At 36.6% G+C, this 15,516-nt stretch overlaps 3 protein-coding genes across 5 annotated transcripts; 2 read left to right on the forward strand and 1 right to left on the reverse strand.

Moving 5' to 3' along the window:
- Window positions 1-6: 6 nt before the first annotated feature.
- On the forward strand, window positions 7-2,519 carry LOC107467764 (uncharacterized). Of its 2 annotated transcripts, none has more exons than XM_016086944.3 (2): window positions 7-210; window positions 1,124-2,519. In XM_016086944.3, the coding sequence occupies exon 2, from the start codon at window positions 1,150-1,152 to the stop codon at window positions 2,353-2,355; it is 1,206 nt and encodes a 401-aa protein (XP_015942430.1). In that variant the 5' UTR covers window positions 7-210; window positions 1,124-1,149; the 3' UTR covers window positions 2,356-2,519. The 2 variants fall into 2 exon arrangements, with proteins under 2 accessions (XP_015942430.1, XP_015942437.1); XM_016086951.3 differs by having other exon boundaries at window positions 1,141-2,519.
- A 2,294-nt stretch (window positions 2,520-4,813) lies between these two features.
- On the forward strand, window positions 4,814-12,061 carry LOC107467730 (pollen-specific leucine-rich repeat extensin-like protein 1). Of its 2 annotated transcripts, none has more exons than XM_052258415.1 (12): window positions 4,814-5,822; window positions 5,933-6,089; window positions 6,435-6,547; window positions 6,646-6,747; window positions 7,351-7,420; window positions 7,925-7,980; window positions 8,803-8,853; window positions 9,117-9,221; window positions 9,356-9,400; window positions 9,499-9,598; window positions 10,361-10,566; window positions 11,197-12,061. In XM_052258415.1, exons 1-12 carry the CDS (start codon window positions 4,944-4,946, stop codon window positions 11,557-11,559), a joined length of 2,247 nt encoding a protein of 748 aa, XP_052114375.1. In that variant the 5' UTR covers window positions 4,814-4,943; the 3' UTR covers window positions 11,560-12,061. The 2 variants fall into 2 exon arrangements, with proteins under 2 accessions (XP_052114375.1, XP_015942404.2); XM_016086918.3 differs by having other exon boundaries at window positions 10,361-10,483; window positions 11,197-11,375.
- A 657-nt stretch (window positions 12,062-12,718) lies between these two features.
- Window positions 12,719-15,307, reverse strand: LOC107470594 (pectate lyase-like). The gene is made up of 4 exons (XM_052252156.1): window positions 15,129-15,307; window positions 13,700-14,405; window positions 13,426-13,668; window positions 12,719-13,337 (listed from the first exon to the last, which is right to left on the reverse strand). The coding sequence occupies exons 1-4, from the start codon at window positions 15,305-15,307 to the stop codon at window positions 13,119-13,121; spliced, it is 1,347 nt and encodes a 448-aa protein (XP_052108116.1). The 3' UTR covers window positions 12,719-13,118.
- Window positions 15,308-15,516: the final 209 nt, after the last annotated feature.

Raw genomic sequence — 15,516 nt, forward strand, 5'->3', positions numbered from 1 at the left:
TCGTGCTTCCTTATTCCGTTCGCCGTCACCGCCCTTTGGTTATCACCGTCGACATCACAGGTGCGAGCATCCGGTTCTTCCTCTTTCCATCAGCCTCTGCACGTGCTTCTTGCCTCTGGGTCACCATCTGCCTCTGCTCTGCCTCTTCATATTCTGGTTCGTCGTCTGCGGCTGTTTCTCCTCTGAATCTACCGCTGCGTGTGCAATCTGGTGAGCATTTTTTTTGTTTCTTTCGTATTTAACTTTTTACAATTAGTTGATTAATGCTGGTAAATATGTAGAAGAATCAGAAAGCTTTGTAGGGAATAATATATTTTGGGTATAAGAATGAAGGAACCATGACTGAAGAACAAACGTGAAAAAATATTTCTTTTTGTTGTGTGTCTTTTTAAAAACTGTTGTGCCGCTCTGTTTTTTTTTTGGGCCAGAAGAGAGGGTTTTCCCTCTGGGTGAAAGGTTATAGTTCTATGGCAGAATGGTACATGAAAATCGAAAAATGAGAGGAGAATAAGAAAAAGTAAGAATAAAAATACAAATTTGATGATGTGAATTTAGTGTGTTTTGGGTATTGTGATATGATAGCCTTTTTTTTGTCTGCTTGCTTTATTTCTGCTGAAATGAAAAATGGACCATTGAATTGAATTGAATCTGTCGAGACTTCTAGGAATTTTATTGTGAAAATATATGCATAACTAATTTTGGTCCTAATTAATTAGTAATTAGTGACTTACCAGTTGAATCAATAACCCGGTAATCCATAGTCCAATCAGTTCGATTGTGATTTTGGTTCTGATAACTATGATAGGTCTAAGTAAAACTCACTCAACCTAGTGTATAGAACATGTTTTGTTTGTTTTGTTGCCTCAATGTACTGAAGTTTTTTTTCTATGTTATTTGTTTTCTACTTTGAGTATTCCTAATTAAAAATTTCATGCCTCAACTAGAATGCAAGGGTTTTCTCTGTTAAGCAATTAAGTTAAACGAATTTGATATGTAGTGTATGATTATCTATATTATTTTATTAAACTTCTTCTTATTCTGATATGTTCTCTCTTTCTCGACATGACTACTTGTCTTATTACCGTTCTTGTTTTTTTGTTTGTTCCCTCTTCTTGATTTGCAGATTTTTTCCCCTTGCAGTTTTCAGTCATGAGTTTGCTTGAAGTCATTAAAAATGCTTCAATCAATTCGAAGCCACTTGATTCTCCATTGGATTATCCTATTGTTCTGAACCCTGATACTATTATACCTAACTTGAAGCCTGAACAAGAAGACGCAGCCGCCTTGTGTCCTGTAAAACCTCTTAGTGGATGGAAAATTTCACAAGCTGATGCCGAACTCATTGACATTGGGAAGAAGTTCTTTATACAGCTAAAGGCAAAGCTCAAGAGTGGTAATAGTTTGGAGAAGGATGAGTTTATTGGTGATTTGAATTCCTATCTGAATAGCATCGCTGAGAAAATAGGTGTTTCGGTTGCTATTAATCCATCTATGCCCAATTATACTAAGTTTTTGATTGACAAGGTTGGATTTTTTATGGGTAAGGATGTTGTTGGTGTTGTTTTGGATGTGTGCATTTCATTTGATATTTGGGATATAGTTGAGGCTTTGATTGAGCATGGTGTTATTAAGCATTCTTGTCATTCGGGCTTGGTTACTAGGTTAGTTGAAAAGAAGAGGTCCGACTTGATATGTTCGTGCATTAAGCACGCGTTTGATCTCGGGTCATCTGAAATACTCAGCATTCTGAGGTATTTTCTTTCTCCATCCAAAGATGCTTATGAGAGTATGATAACTGTGAAGAAGGAATGGGAGAACCAAGCACAGTTGGCCATTGATGGAATTCATGATAGCAGTTGGAACAAAAAGAATCTGCTTGTGGCAAAGGAGGCTTCCATTTTGCTTATGGTAGCTTATGATGGTTTCTCTGCATCTGAGATTTGTTTGCATTATCTACTTGCATCGTCAAACATCAATGATGTGCTGTTATCATCTTCCTTCAGTAAGTTGAATGGCAAAGAGTTGATTAACTTGATTCGCTATTTATCGACGTGGCTAAAGAAGTACGAGAGGTTTCCTCAAGCCGGTCCCTGCCCTGAAGCTGCAGCAGCTTTGGGTTTGACGGTTTGCGATTGGGTTCCTAAACTCGACGATGTTGTGAAGTTTCTTGGTTTTGTGCTTGATGAGAACTTTTCTTCGTTGGTGTTGCATCCGGAGTTTCATGCGCAGCTAAGATTAATTGAGGAAGTGGTTAGTTCTTTGACTGCTGAATCCAAATGTTGTTTTTTGATGGCTGATGTGGTGAACAAACTAAAGATGGAAGTAAAAGGTGGAAATACGTATGATCTTTTTTGAAACTTAGTTGTCGATTTTGTTATGTTTATCAATTTTGATAGGATATGAACACGTGTGTGAAGTGTGAATTGATAATCAAATGATCAAATCATTGTAATTTTTGGTTCATGATCTCGACTGCAATTCATTTAGAGGTTTATCTATTCTCACATTGTGCTTTTTTATTTAAGAATTATTCCGTGCCGTGTTCATTAGTAGTCGATTTCTTCTATTCGCTATAGTGTTATTAGTCTACTCCTGCCACTTGTTACTTGGTAAAGAATCTTTTTTTTTTCCTTCTCAAATGATATCGTTGCTGTTTTTAATATTTTTTTCCTATTTATATTCAAACATTTTAAAAGTAAAGAATATTTACATGTGATCTGAATTTTTTTATTTAAATTAATTAAATATAATATTTACTAAAATGTATAAACAATCAAGTATTTTATCAATATGCATAACATGACATATTCCGGGTACTGTGTTCATAAACACATTAAAGGCATATACGTAGTCTCCGGAATAAGACACATACGAGTGGATACATCCGGGATATTAAATAAAAGGAGAAATGAATACTCGAGATATGCATATAAAGAGTTAGCGGACTTGGTACTCGAGATATGTTGAAGCGGCTATAAATAGGGAACAGCCGAGATGTTTGGATTCATTTGATAGTTTTTTAGAGTTAAACCTAAAGTAGTACATGAGATTCATAAAATGCACCGATTTAGTCTCTGACTTCCCAATTACACTATTTAAGTCCCTTTTCCGTCGAATATCCTTCCCGGCGGCAATGATGTGGCATTTTTTTGTCATGCAACTAACGGTTACCTGACGTGGCCCATGGAAAGTTTGTAACCCAATATGGTCCCTGAGCCCCTTTTTAACCCTAACTGCTGACGGAGTAGCGTATGAGTTCTTCTTCTTCTTCATCTTCTTCTTCTTCTTCTTCTTCTTCTTCCCTATTCGATTCATTCGTCGTTGCTGTGTTGGGTTTAACCATGGTTGGACGTGCAAATGAGGGAGACGGAAGTTCTATTCGATCGACCATAAGGACGCCTAGTCGCAACAGAGCCTCACGAGTTCCAGATCGCTGTGGGTGTGGGAAAAGCCCTGTGCTTCGATGGTCTGGAACGGATGCCCACCCAGACAAACCCTTCTTCGGATGTCCGAATTACAATGTGAGTTTGAGTCTAAGACATGTTGTTTCTGTTTTTTAATGTTCAACTCCTGAATCCCTAAATTTACGATTTTTCCGATGGGCAGACGTTGTAGAAGATGATAATGACAATTTTGAAGAAGCTGCAGTATATAAGAATGAAGAAATTAGCATGAGTGTTGCAGTGAGGATTGGCAATTTGGAGGCTGAATTAAGGAGCCATAAATATGTAATACAAATGTTAGGATTGTTGATTTTTTTACTGTTAGTTGTTATAGTGGTTGTGATTGTTAAAATGTAACAGTTGTGTATTGTTTATGAATGAATGGGCAATCTTTGGATTATTGGTGTGATCTGTGTAAATAGTTTACAAAGATAATAACAAAACTGAATAAATAGAACAGAACAAGTAAATTGATAAAACCATATTTTGATTATAACTAAGATATTGTCAAACATTGTCAATGGAGTAGCAGCTGATAAACACCAAAATACAGCACCAAAAAGAAATACAATAAGAGCTCCAAATTTAAAGGTTTATAACTACCAAAAATAAAAGTTAACCATTACAGAATGGTTATGTGCTACTCCCAAATGAAAATAACCAAAATAAAGAAATAACTAGTGCCTAAACTCCATATGTGATCAGTCAAACTTCAGTAGCCACTAGCCACAGCATCCAATTACTTAGTGTTTTTCTTTCTTGGTGGTTTAAACCCTGGAGTTGGAACAAACTTCAAAAAATGAAAACGTTTTCTTCTATTATCATTTTCCTTTCTAATTTCTATTTTTTTTCCACAAAAAATGAAGCTGTTTGTTGCTAAGATAATTTTTTCTAGTTAAATTAGTATTTTTCAATATTTTAATTATAGGCAACACCATGAGAAAATACTAACTTGTATTTAATAATTGTCCTGTTAAATAATAAATGTCTAATATAAGACACATTTAAAGTTATTAATGATTTTTTGTATAAAAAGTATAAAATTTAAAATTTTAATTATCATTAATTATTAAAATAAAAATTTTATAACTATATCTTACATGATAGCTATAGCTAAACTTTAATAATAATAATAATAATAATAATAATAATAGAAAACGACAAATTAATTTCTAATTTTTTTTAGTGAATATTTAAATTTTTTAAAATTTAAAAATATATTTAAATTTTTGACATCTTTAAAAATTTAGATACGTCAATTTTTGAGTTAAATTTATCTTATTTTAAAAATTTTTCTGTAGAATTAATGTGTTTAAATATTGAAAAAGTAAAAATTTAAATATATTTTTAATTTTTAAAATTTTAAATTATTGGACGGGACGCATCGCAGGTGGCGGTGAGTGATGTTGCCCCCTTCGTCTCCGAAAAGAATCAGTCTTTCCAGTTTCCATTGCGTTAATTGTTATTAGGCCTCTTACCTTCCATCTTCTGCTAACAACCATGGACCGTCAATGGTATCCTAACCCGAACCCTAACCTGAACCACAGACCAATCCAACCCAATGTTTGCCCTTCTTGCTTCATCCCACACTTCCCCTTCTGCCCCCCTCCTCCACCCACTTCGTCCTATTACACCCAACCTCCACCACCTCACACGCCACCCTTCCAGCCACCACCTCCCCACGCGCCCTCTTATTGGCCCCCCGACTCCGACAGAACCTTCAAGAGACAGAGAATCGATGATCCTCACTCCAATTTCTTGGAAGACGAGCGAAGGCTCAAGCTGATTCGCGATCACGGTGTTGCCCTAGCTTCGCAGCAGCAGCACTACCAACAACCACACGAAGAGCTTCGCAACCACAGTAACTACACTACACATGTTCATCAAAACGGGTTCCTAAATTTTCCGCAAAACGGTCAATTCAGTAACGGTTCTTATGCGCACGATTCTTCTAGCGGTAGCTACCATTACCAGGCTCACACTCCTCCGCCACCACCTCATGATTTTCGAAATCTCGAAGGGAATCAGGGTCAATTGAATGGGAGAGTTGTGCAGTACCCTTACCCTTATGCCCATTCTGATAATGTGGCTCATGTGGAAGCATCAAGATTCTTCAGGGGCCAGCCTCCTCTTCCTTCTTCTCCGCCGCCTCCTCTTCCTCCAGCTGATCCGCCTATTAATCAGTCTTTGCAGTTGAATGCTTCTTACTTTTCCCCACCCAAGAAACCGGGGTTTCTTTTTCCTGTTCATGGAAGTTCCCCTGCTTCTGTGGCTCCCTCTCCCTCATCGTATTCACAGGTTCCTGAAGCTCATGCGTTGCCCCAGCCTTATTTTCAGAATAAACAAGTTCCAGAATTTTCCACTAGTTTTCCTCCTGAGGTATGCTTCATGCTTTCATGATTGAATAAACAAGTTCCAGAATTTTCCCCAGAATTTTGGGGGGTTGTAGTATGCGCCAGGTGTTTAGTTTTGACTTGCATTATGAGCAGGAACCATCTAACCGGTTATTGGGGGATGCTCAACCTTTTTCACTAAAGCATTTGCCTGCTGATAAACCTAAAGTCACTGATGCGTCACACTTGTTTATGCATCCACATCGAGCTTCCCGTCCTGATCATTTTGTGATCATCCTTCGAGGTCTTCCAGGTGTGTTTTCATGGTGTATCATTGATTGTTTAGTATTTGCTTATTTTGGATTGGAAAAGTTTATGACAAATCTCTTTATTTATTGAATTGCTATTTTTATGAAAGCCGAGTCTTAGTGATGGATCTTATAAGTTTTTGATTTAGTGGAAGGTAAAAGTGTTAGTCGTTTCCAGAGTAGTTCTGTTGCTGATCTTCATGAAAGCTTCTCCTTTTGCATCTTCTTTGCCTATGAACAGAATTTTGTGCTTCTTTTTGGCCCTCGGCACTGAATTTCATGGCCATTTTACATGTGATTTCGATAGGTCCTTCTGTTGATATCTTTGCTGTGTGTTGGTGCCCTTTCAGGTAGTGGTAAGAGCTATTTAGCAAAGATGTTGCGTGATCTTGAGGTTGAAAATGGTGGTGATGCTCCACGGATTCATTCAATGGATGATTATTTCATGACTGAGGTTGAAAAGGTTTGTGCTTACACGCACACACACACACACACTGTCCTTCCTATGTTTGTTTTGATTAGGTCTGATGGAGACTGTATCAACACTTTTTTTTTAAACAGGTTGAGGATAGTGATACTTCAAAGTCTTCGAGTTCCGGCAGAAGCAAGAAACTGGCAACAAAGAAGGTCATGGAGTATTGTTATGAACCTGAAATGGAAGAGGTAGCTGTTTCATTTCATGGAGATTTCACATTCATTCTTAGAACATGACTTTTGTTGAAGTGCTGGTGAAATGATTGCTTCTTCTTCTTTGGGTTGGGTTAGCTTGGGTTGGGTTTTTTGTGTGTTGGTTGGGGGGGATGTGGAGCTTGTCCTGTGCGGAACAGAGACGCTATGTTTGACACTCTTTGACAGAATCGGTATCCACTGGACAGTGAAACTTAACTTTTTACACCACAAATTGAGCTAACCTTGAATGCAATATGGTTGCAAATTGAGAATTAGGCCATGGAAGCCTTGTTGCAGGAGGATTTTTTCTTTTTCTTTCATTCCTTTATTTTAGATACTTCTCATCAATAAAAATGATTTAGTGGTGTCATGTTATCCATATAATCAATCCCAACTACTGACAGGGCTTAGTGGTTGTTGTAATCTTTACATATGTTTCTTAGTTGTGATAGAAAATCTCAGTATATTTGTGGTCTACAACATTCTACACTTGTTTGTCATAGATGACTTCTGTTCAAGTCCTCTGTGAATACCAGTTGACTTGACACGGACTTATTTACCAGATTGACATTTTCCTTCTATTTTCCGTAATTGCAGGCTTATCGGTCAAGCATGTTGAAAGCATTCAAGAAAACTGTTGAGGAGGGATCTTTCACATTTGTCATTGGTATGCATAAAAGACAAATTATGTATTGAAGCTACTCTTTAAACAAATGATTCCACATTTAATGGTTTTAATATAATTATATGTCATAATTATAGTCTTGTTTGAAAATTCTGCATTGTGTTGTGAGTTCCGCACTCATTTCTGTGACAATGTCTTTGTATATTTTGTCTTGACTGCATTGCACTAAGTGCTGACTTAGACTTAATATCTTCCAGAGAATGAGTTTAGTTGAACTTCACCTAAATAATAATGACTTCTTAAGGAAACTGAAAGGAATAAAACGGAAGTTTTTAGGTGAATTACAAAAGTTTTTAGCATAGAAGACAAAGTGGTCAGGTAGTCTGTTCTGGCTTGCTGTGGAATGTGATAAGTTTAATGATCTAGTTTCGTTTTAGATTAAATAGAGATGCAGTGCCCATGCACGGCCTATTTGTTCACTAACTACAGATGCAGTTTTGTTCGACAATTGACCCTTTTCTTGGTGGTATTTGTGCCTCGTCTTAGTGGATGACCGCAATCTGCGGGTAGCTGATTTTGCTCAATTTTGGGCAACTGCAAAGGTATATACTTAATTCTTTCTTTCTCGCAACATCTGCAATGTGTGCTCAAGACAACCCAAAATATTTATGTAATACTCTTTCCAATCTTTCAATTTCCCCTCAGAAATAGGTGAAGTGGTTTAGGCGAAGACATGTTTCATGTGCCTTGTGTTTATAAGATTTCTTAATTCTCGTTATGATTTTTATGTGGAACAGTAGATAAAGTTGAGGGAGAACTAGTTTATACAAATAGTATTATTAATTGTGAACAACCAAGCTGAATAGTTGAAAGTGCTCTATATGTTCTGAACACTCTCATGTTGTTTATCTGGTTTAATTCCAGACTTTGTATACCCATTTTATGCATAAGGATGCCATGGAAGATTGATATCTAAATGTTAACCAAGGAATTCTTGCATAAACTTAGGTGCATAGGACAATAAATTATTGAGATGTTTTTATTCATTATAGTTAATCTTCCATAACCATAGTAGTTTACATTATATTAAATATTAACATGTCAAAAAATGTTTAGTCTAGTGCACTGAATGCAATGGATTTCTGCAAAAAGTTCTATTTAAATGGGAGGGATGGTGCTACTTCTTGTGTATCACTTGCTCATTATGAAGTGAGGTGCTTGCAACTGAAGTTCAAGCTATCATTTTTCTGAATTAAAAGATTTGGTCATTTGAATTGCATGCTTGAATGCCAGTGACTGATCAACTGTTATGGTCATTAATACTTTTTTTTTGCCTAAATAAATCTACAAATTAAATAGCAGGTGCCCAATATCTGTTGCTTCAATATGTTTCCTTTTTTCATATTATTTCCTCATCTTTTCAGAGGTCGGGCTATGAAGTGTACATTTTAGAGGCAACTTACAAGGATCCTGTGGTGAGTTTAGTTGTTCTTCCCAACACTGAATATCATTTTGTTTTGCTTCTGGGTTTCAATGGACTAATGATTGTAATATTTGTTTGGTGGCTCAATGGTAGAGAAGAATTTTCATCTTTCCTTTTGCCCTTTCAGAATTTGGGATTAGCCATTTGGATAATGGATTCTCTTGTTTTGCCTGTTTTGTTGCTGATCAATCATTGACTAGGCCATCTGCGCAAATTTCTTTGTTCTGTGTTTTACATTTTTCTCCCTATACTCAGGGTTGTGCAGCAAGGAATGTCCATGGATTTACACAGGAAGACATAGAAAAGATGTCTAGGCAGTGGGAAGAGGCTCCTTCGTTGTATTTGCAGCTTGATGTCAAGGTTTGGTGTATTTAGTATTATTTGGGTTGAAGTTTTGGGGATTATAGGCCATAACAATACTGGTGTTAACCTTTTTTTTTTTTATTCATTGCTTCTTACTTTTTTCTTCACTGTGTCTCTTACTGGCTTCCCAGTCATTATTTCATGGAGATGATCTAAAGGAAAGTAAAATTCAGGAGGTATTTGTAACTTCTTGATATATTTTATCTTGCAAGCCTATCCCAACTTTTTTCACATAACACTCTGGAGTGACTGGTTCGTATGTCATATATTCCAGGTAGACATGGATATGGAAGATGATATTGGAGATGCTTTGCCTGCAGCACAAGGAAGAGAAGCCGAGAAAGTTGTTGACCCTCCTGTCAGGGATGACACAAGTAGTGTCCTTTAGCCCATTACCATTTTATGGCTGTATTTCACCTATGCTATTAGTGTCATTTTTTAGGTGCATTGGATCAGTCTTACCCAACCGTAGTGTAGCTGGGTTCCTTCTATAATGTTGTAAAAGTGTATGCTAGCATAGAGTTATTTTAAATTATAAATAAATACCTAAAGAAGAATGCCAGTGTTTAACTTGGAACTTGAAAAATTAGTATTCAGGCTAATATTTGAGTCCAGTTGGTATCTGTTAATCCATTTTCATTGGCTTGACTTGGTCTGATTGCAAAGTCAATATACTTAAGGGAGTAATATAGAATTTCTGAAGACTGTTGACTAAGAGTCATCATAATCATAGTTCAAGGAAATTAGATTCATAATTTTTTGTTTGGTTGCTTTCTTTTCTTATTTATTTTAATTGAAGTAAGCAAATATGGCTGTTGTTATCTTCTATGATGACAAGCAAACCAGATTTATCTCACTAGGTTGGGTTACATGGCTCTATGTTTCATCCTAAAACAATGGCTTTAGTTCTCTTATTATCACTTTTTGTTCCCTGGATTTGGATCTTAAACTGTATTATATATAATGGAGGTTTATTGCATAGTAAATAGGATTTCTGGTGTATCACCTCTTAAATATTGATGACTCTCTGTGCTATACTTCATAATATCTTCATAATGTTGAGTAAAGTTTTCTGGGATGCTTTTTCTTGTTTGTCTAGCATGTCTTTTCATTGTTGTTAGCCCTTTAAAATATAGGTTCAATTAAGGAGGATGTGAAGGGAGGGGATGCTGAAGGGGAGCATCCAACAGAAGTCAGGGAATTGGGCAAAAGCAAATGGTCAGAAGATTTTGGTGAAGATGACACTGATCAAACTGAAGGTATGAGGGGCAATATTAATGCTCTATCTGGGTTAATTCATCAATATGGCAAGGAACGAAAATCTGTACATTGGGGTGATCAGGTATGATACGTATGATCATGTTTGATACATTTGAAAGCTTGGGCCTGTTCGGATTGTGTTTATGTTTTCTAATTTTAGGAAAAGGAAAAGGAAAAGGTGAAAATAGGAAGTGAAACAAAAAATAGGATCTTAGTGTTTCACTGTTTTTTCTTCACAAAATTTTAGAAACAAAAAGCACTGAAAATGAAAACAGAAAATGTTTTCTTAAACCAAACAGGCCCTTTGAAGTTACATTTGAAGACTGTTCTAGTTTCATACTTTTGTAGCAAAAAATGCATATTTTCTTTTCCGGTTTCTTTTTGGGTTGAATAGGAGGTAGTGGAAGGGGGATGGTGCAGGGATTAAACCATGACATCAAGTACACAGAAAGAAAATATCTCTGTAGTTTTCTGTTTTCTATATTTATACATACATGTTTTATTTCCATCCTTGGTTTCTGCTTTGTTATCATGATTCATTTTTACCCTTGAGGTCTCTGAGAAAGGGGAATCACACATATTGCAATTATTTATATATAAGTTCGAAACATGGCCACAACAATAACAGTGGTACAGCTTTTGTGGCTTTTCCATTGTACGTGTTTCCTTAATCTCAGCACCCCCACCCTTCTGCCTTGAATTATCATTTCAGGCTGGCAAGTCAGGGTTCTCAATAGGAGCTGCAAGGAAGTTAAATGGTTTGTCTTTAGTGATTGGACCTGGTGCTGGATACAACCTGGTTAGTTTCTTGCTTTGTGTCTTCGTTTTCATTTCACTACTGTTCTTTGGTTTTCCTTTCTATTCAGTGTTTCCTGATATCTGTGCAAAGATATTCGGTTTCACGGTTTTCTACTTGCATTTTCCTACTTTTCTTTACAACGAAGTTAAGGCTTTGTTTGGTTTTTGCTTTTATTTTTCGTGTTTTACACTTCAGTTACCCATTTTCATATTTTCCCTTAACAAAATCTTAAAAATGATAACACTATGGGTGAAGCTAAGCACACACCCAATTTAACTAATGACACACCCTTTGTGTATGGACAAAAATATTATTTTTCCCCCCACTAACTATTTCTCTCTTGGAAGCTTTTTGTGAATGAAGATGCGGAGCATAAACGCCATTATCGTTGCATCTCCACCCTCTGTAGTTGCCTCCAATGTTGCTGGTCATCACTACTCGCAAATCCGTCTCCTTCTCAGTCGCCTTCTCCCTCTCTAACTCAGTCCCCTTCTACTTCTGCAAATCCGTTTTTTTTTTTGTTAATTAAAAATATTTTATGTGGGTGAGAGAAGAGGTGCTGGTGAGGTGGCAGATGAGAGGCAAGGTGGAGGTAGGGTGGGGTGACGTGGATGGCTGTTGATGGAGTGGGATCCCGCTGGTAGGGGAAAAACAAAAGAATTGTATGAAATATGAACACAGTTTCCATGGAGTGGAATGTTGATGTAAGGATGGTTTCAAAGTCCTAACTTTAGGTGATCGATTAAAAATTTAGGAGGGATGGATAGTAAGGTTGTTTAAAAGAAAAGAGACCTCAATATCGGGACTCCCTCTGTGATATGCTTCTGTCTGTGGTTGTTTGTCTAGGATTTGCTATTTTATGCTTATCTGTAGTGCTGTGCTTTTGTTTTTGTTTTTTTTTTGTAGGATTGTGTTGTTTATTGATGCCTTCTTGTTGTTAGGCAACTTCTGTGCTTCAATTTAGTTTTTGATATTCTATTTTGCTGAATCAAAAGAAAAGAGTTAGAGGGAATAAAATAAAACAGTAAGGGATGTTTGTCCATACTAAAGATAATCAGAAACCCAAGTTTAAGAATTTGTTAAGAATTCTATTTGCTGAATCAAATCCATTGCATGAAGAGGAGAGCCTAACTCATAATAGCAGGGAGCCGAAGAAGGGCAGCATATTTCAAGAACAAATCCGTGCTGAACGTGAGTCTTTCAAAGCTGTTTTTGACAGGCGACGGCATCGGATTGGTGGACTCAGTTTGGAGGACTGAATCAGAAGTTTTGGCTTACCAAGTATGATTCATGCACAGCACATTGAATTTATACCTTATTATTGGACTAAGTCCATGTAACTGGGTAAGAAGAAAAGTTGATATGTTGGTTGGCTGGAAAAAGAACGTTTTCCCAGCGTCAGTTTTTTGTGAATGATGTTGTAAACTTTTATCAGAATGCTGGTACCAAGTATACATATATCTGAATCTGATAGGTCACTCCGGTACCTTTGTATATTAGGCTTTCATTTCTTTCTTATACATTGTAACGTATTTGATATTTATGTATTGAAAAAAAAAAAAAAGTGAAAATATTTCTTGGATGAAGATAGATGAATATATTAGGAATACTTGCTATTATTAAATCGAACTCTTTACAATATGACCGCTGATATATCGATTGCTAAGTGTTTCCATGCCTAGAGATAACAGGCTTGCTCTAACTTACATGTACAACTCTCACTTTAACTTGTTCTCCTCTAATCCTATATTATGATCAAAGGGAAAATGGAAGAGAAAATAAATGAAAAATAGAAAACACTAAATAAGCACAAAAACTCTGATCTGGTACTTTGCTCAGCATGGCTTGTGTACTACACATTTGAGAGGACCTGCAAAGCGAGTGAGACTTGATGTGAAACTCCCAGGCTTTGCAGTAATACCTGCTGATTTGGGAAAGTTTGTAACCTTCGTCCCAGACTCAACAAAGAAGGCTCCATTCAGCATTAAGTCACCCTCTGATCTCCAATTCCAATTTTTCCACACACTTTGAGGAGCATAATCCCTCTTGGTAACCTAAATCACCAAGCACAGCAATGTTATATTTTTCTTATTTGCAATTTGAATATTCACATGGAAACAAATAATTCTTCACTTTATATACCTCTTTTGCAGCTGGGTTTGGAGGTGCGATAAATCGGTTGCCCTGGCTGACGATGGTGGGATGTTGGCTACCACCGACGGCATACATAAGCCAGTGAGTGTAGTCATTGTTGACAATATGGAAGAAACCCCATCTGCACCTTGGCATCCTCTGCACCAATCCTTGCCCAAAATGGTTGAATGCCAATGTTACTTGCATGATTTGATCTCCTGAGTAGGCATCACTTGCACCAAGTAATATAACCTGCATGACACAATACATGTAAGCATATAACAAAATATTTCTGCAGAAAAAGGATGTAACAGAAAGTGATGATGTAATTTACATCATTATGGCGAGTCATGTGGCAGTTGGATATGGTAATAGCTGTTGATCCAGCAACGGCATCAATAAGTCCATCATCACAATTTGACAGAGAAACATGATCAATCCAAATGTTAGTAGCTCCAAACAATGAAAGCCCATCCCCATCGCTCTCAGTGCGGATTCCAAAGTGGTCGACCGAGTCTCTTATCATGCCGCCGGCATGTTTCCTGATGCCGTGAATATGCAATCCATGAACGATTATGTTCTTCACAAACTGTAGAGTCATTTGGGCACCATTGGCAATGTGAACATTGGCACCACGTGCATCTATGGTCTTGTGACTAGTGACTATAAGCTCACTACTAAGCTTGATGGTCATGTCATGTTTAAAAATGATCCACAATGGCTCCTTCTGAATCACTGCGAATCGCAGAGTCCCAGGTTTTGGGTTGAGGAGATCATGATCTGAGGGATCATTGACAACGTAGATTTTGCCACCTTTGCCGCCCGTCGTGCCGTGGCCGAAACCAATAGCACAGTCTGCTAACCGTTGGCGGTTTTTCTCCCAATTGGGGTCACATCTCCAGCAACGGTCAATGGGATTTGTAGCCATACATGGACCTTTGTATTTGCCGGATAAACCCCTTCTCGTTTTATTGGAACCTTCAAGGTCCCTGCTCCATAACAATTTATTATCATGTGCAAAACATTCTCACTAAACACACAAAGGTTTAACATAACATACTATCACAATTTTTTTTTGACACAATTCAATAATATTAATTACGACAGAATAATTCTTTCAAAAAATTATACTAGGTAACTTATTTTTCATCCAATGTATCCACTATCCAATATCCATGGCTCACTAAGTCAATGGGGTTCAGGTATGATTTACACTCATTTAATAATAAATGATAGATGATAGTGTTCATGTTTTCAGTGACGGAACTTAGGGAGGCCAGCATAGAAAAAAATATTATTAACTATATTTTTAATCCTAGTCTCCTTAGTGTTAGAATTCTGATTGTCAACACAATGAAACAACTATTGGAGATGATCCAAATCCACTTTTTAATAACAGAAATGATGTTTGACGAAAACAAAGACATGAATGCTATCACAAGAGAAATAAATAAGCTCACCAAATGTTTGCACATGTTTTTAGTGTGGCAACCATTTTAGAAAAATAAAAATGAAAAAGGGAGGAGAGAAAAGAAAGTATTATACCGAATAAAGAATTTGTTGCATTATTGTAACAAACTAATGCAAGCTTGAACTTGAACTCAAACATATGATTTATGAGAAATTCTGATTTATATATAGTGCCGTAGATAATTTATCGTTACATGTATATATGATTCATACAAAAAATGAGACAAAATAGTTAGACATACTTGTTGACATGTTGATTGAATTCATCAGTTACTGCCTCAGGGTTTGGCTTGAAAGCCTTGCGAGCTGCTTTTTTGGCTTCTATAGATCGCTCCATCCATACTTGGTCGAATTCAGCTATATTAGCATTTAAGGTAGGGAACACACATAACAACACCAATATAAGCATTTTACCTTCCATTAGAACAATTTTTTCCCCCTTAAATCTTTTCTCTTCAATGTCCTTTGTGCATTTCCCTTTGTTTCTCAATTGATAATTTATTTAGCTTTCAATGTTTAACTTGTACTTCTTTATTGACCTTACTATATAGATCCTTTTGAGATTGGTTCTTACAACAACAATAGAAGTAGGTGCGTGGATTTCGGTTCATATGATCTATATTTGCGTGA

This window comes from Arachis duranensis, chromosome 1 (genome assembly GCF_000817695.3).
Source record: "Arachis duranensis cultivar V14167 chromosome 1, aradu.V14167.gnm2.J7QH, whole genome shotgun sequence".
Classification (NCBI taxonomy): domain Eukaryota; kingdom Viridiplantae; phylum Streptophyta; class Magnoliopsida; order Fabales; family Fabaceae; genus Arachis; species Arachis duranensis.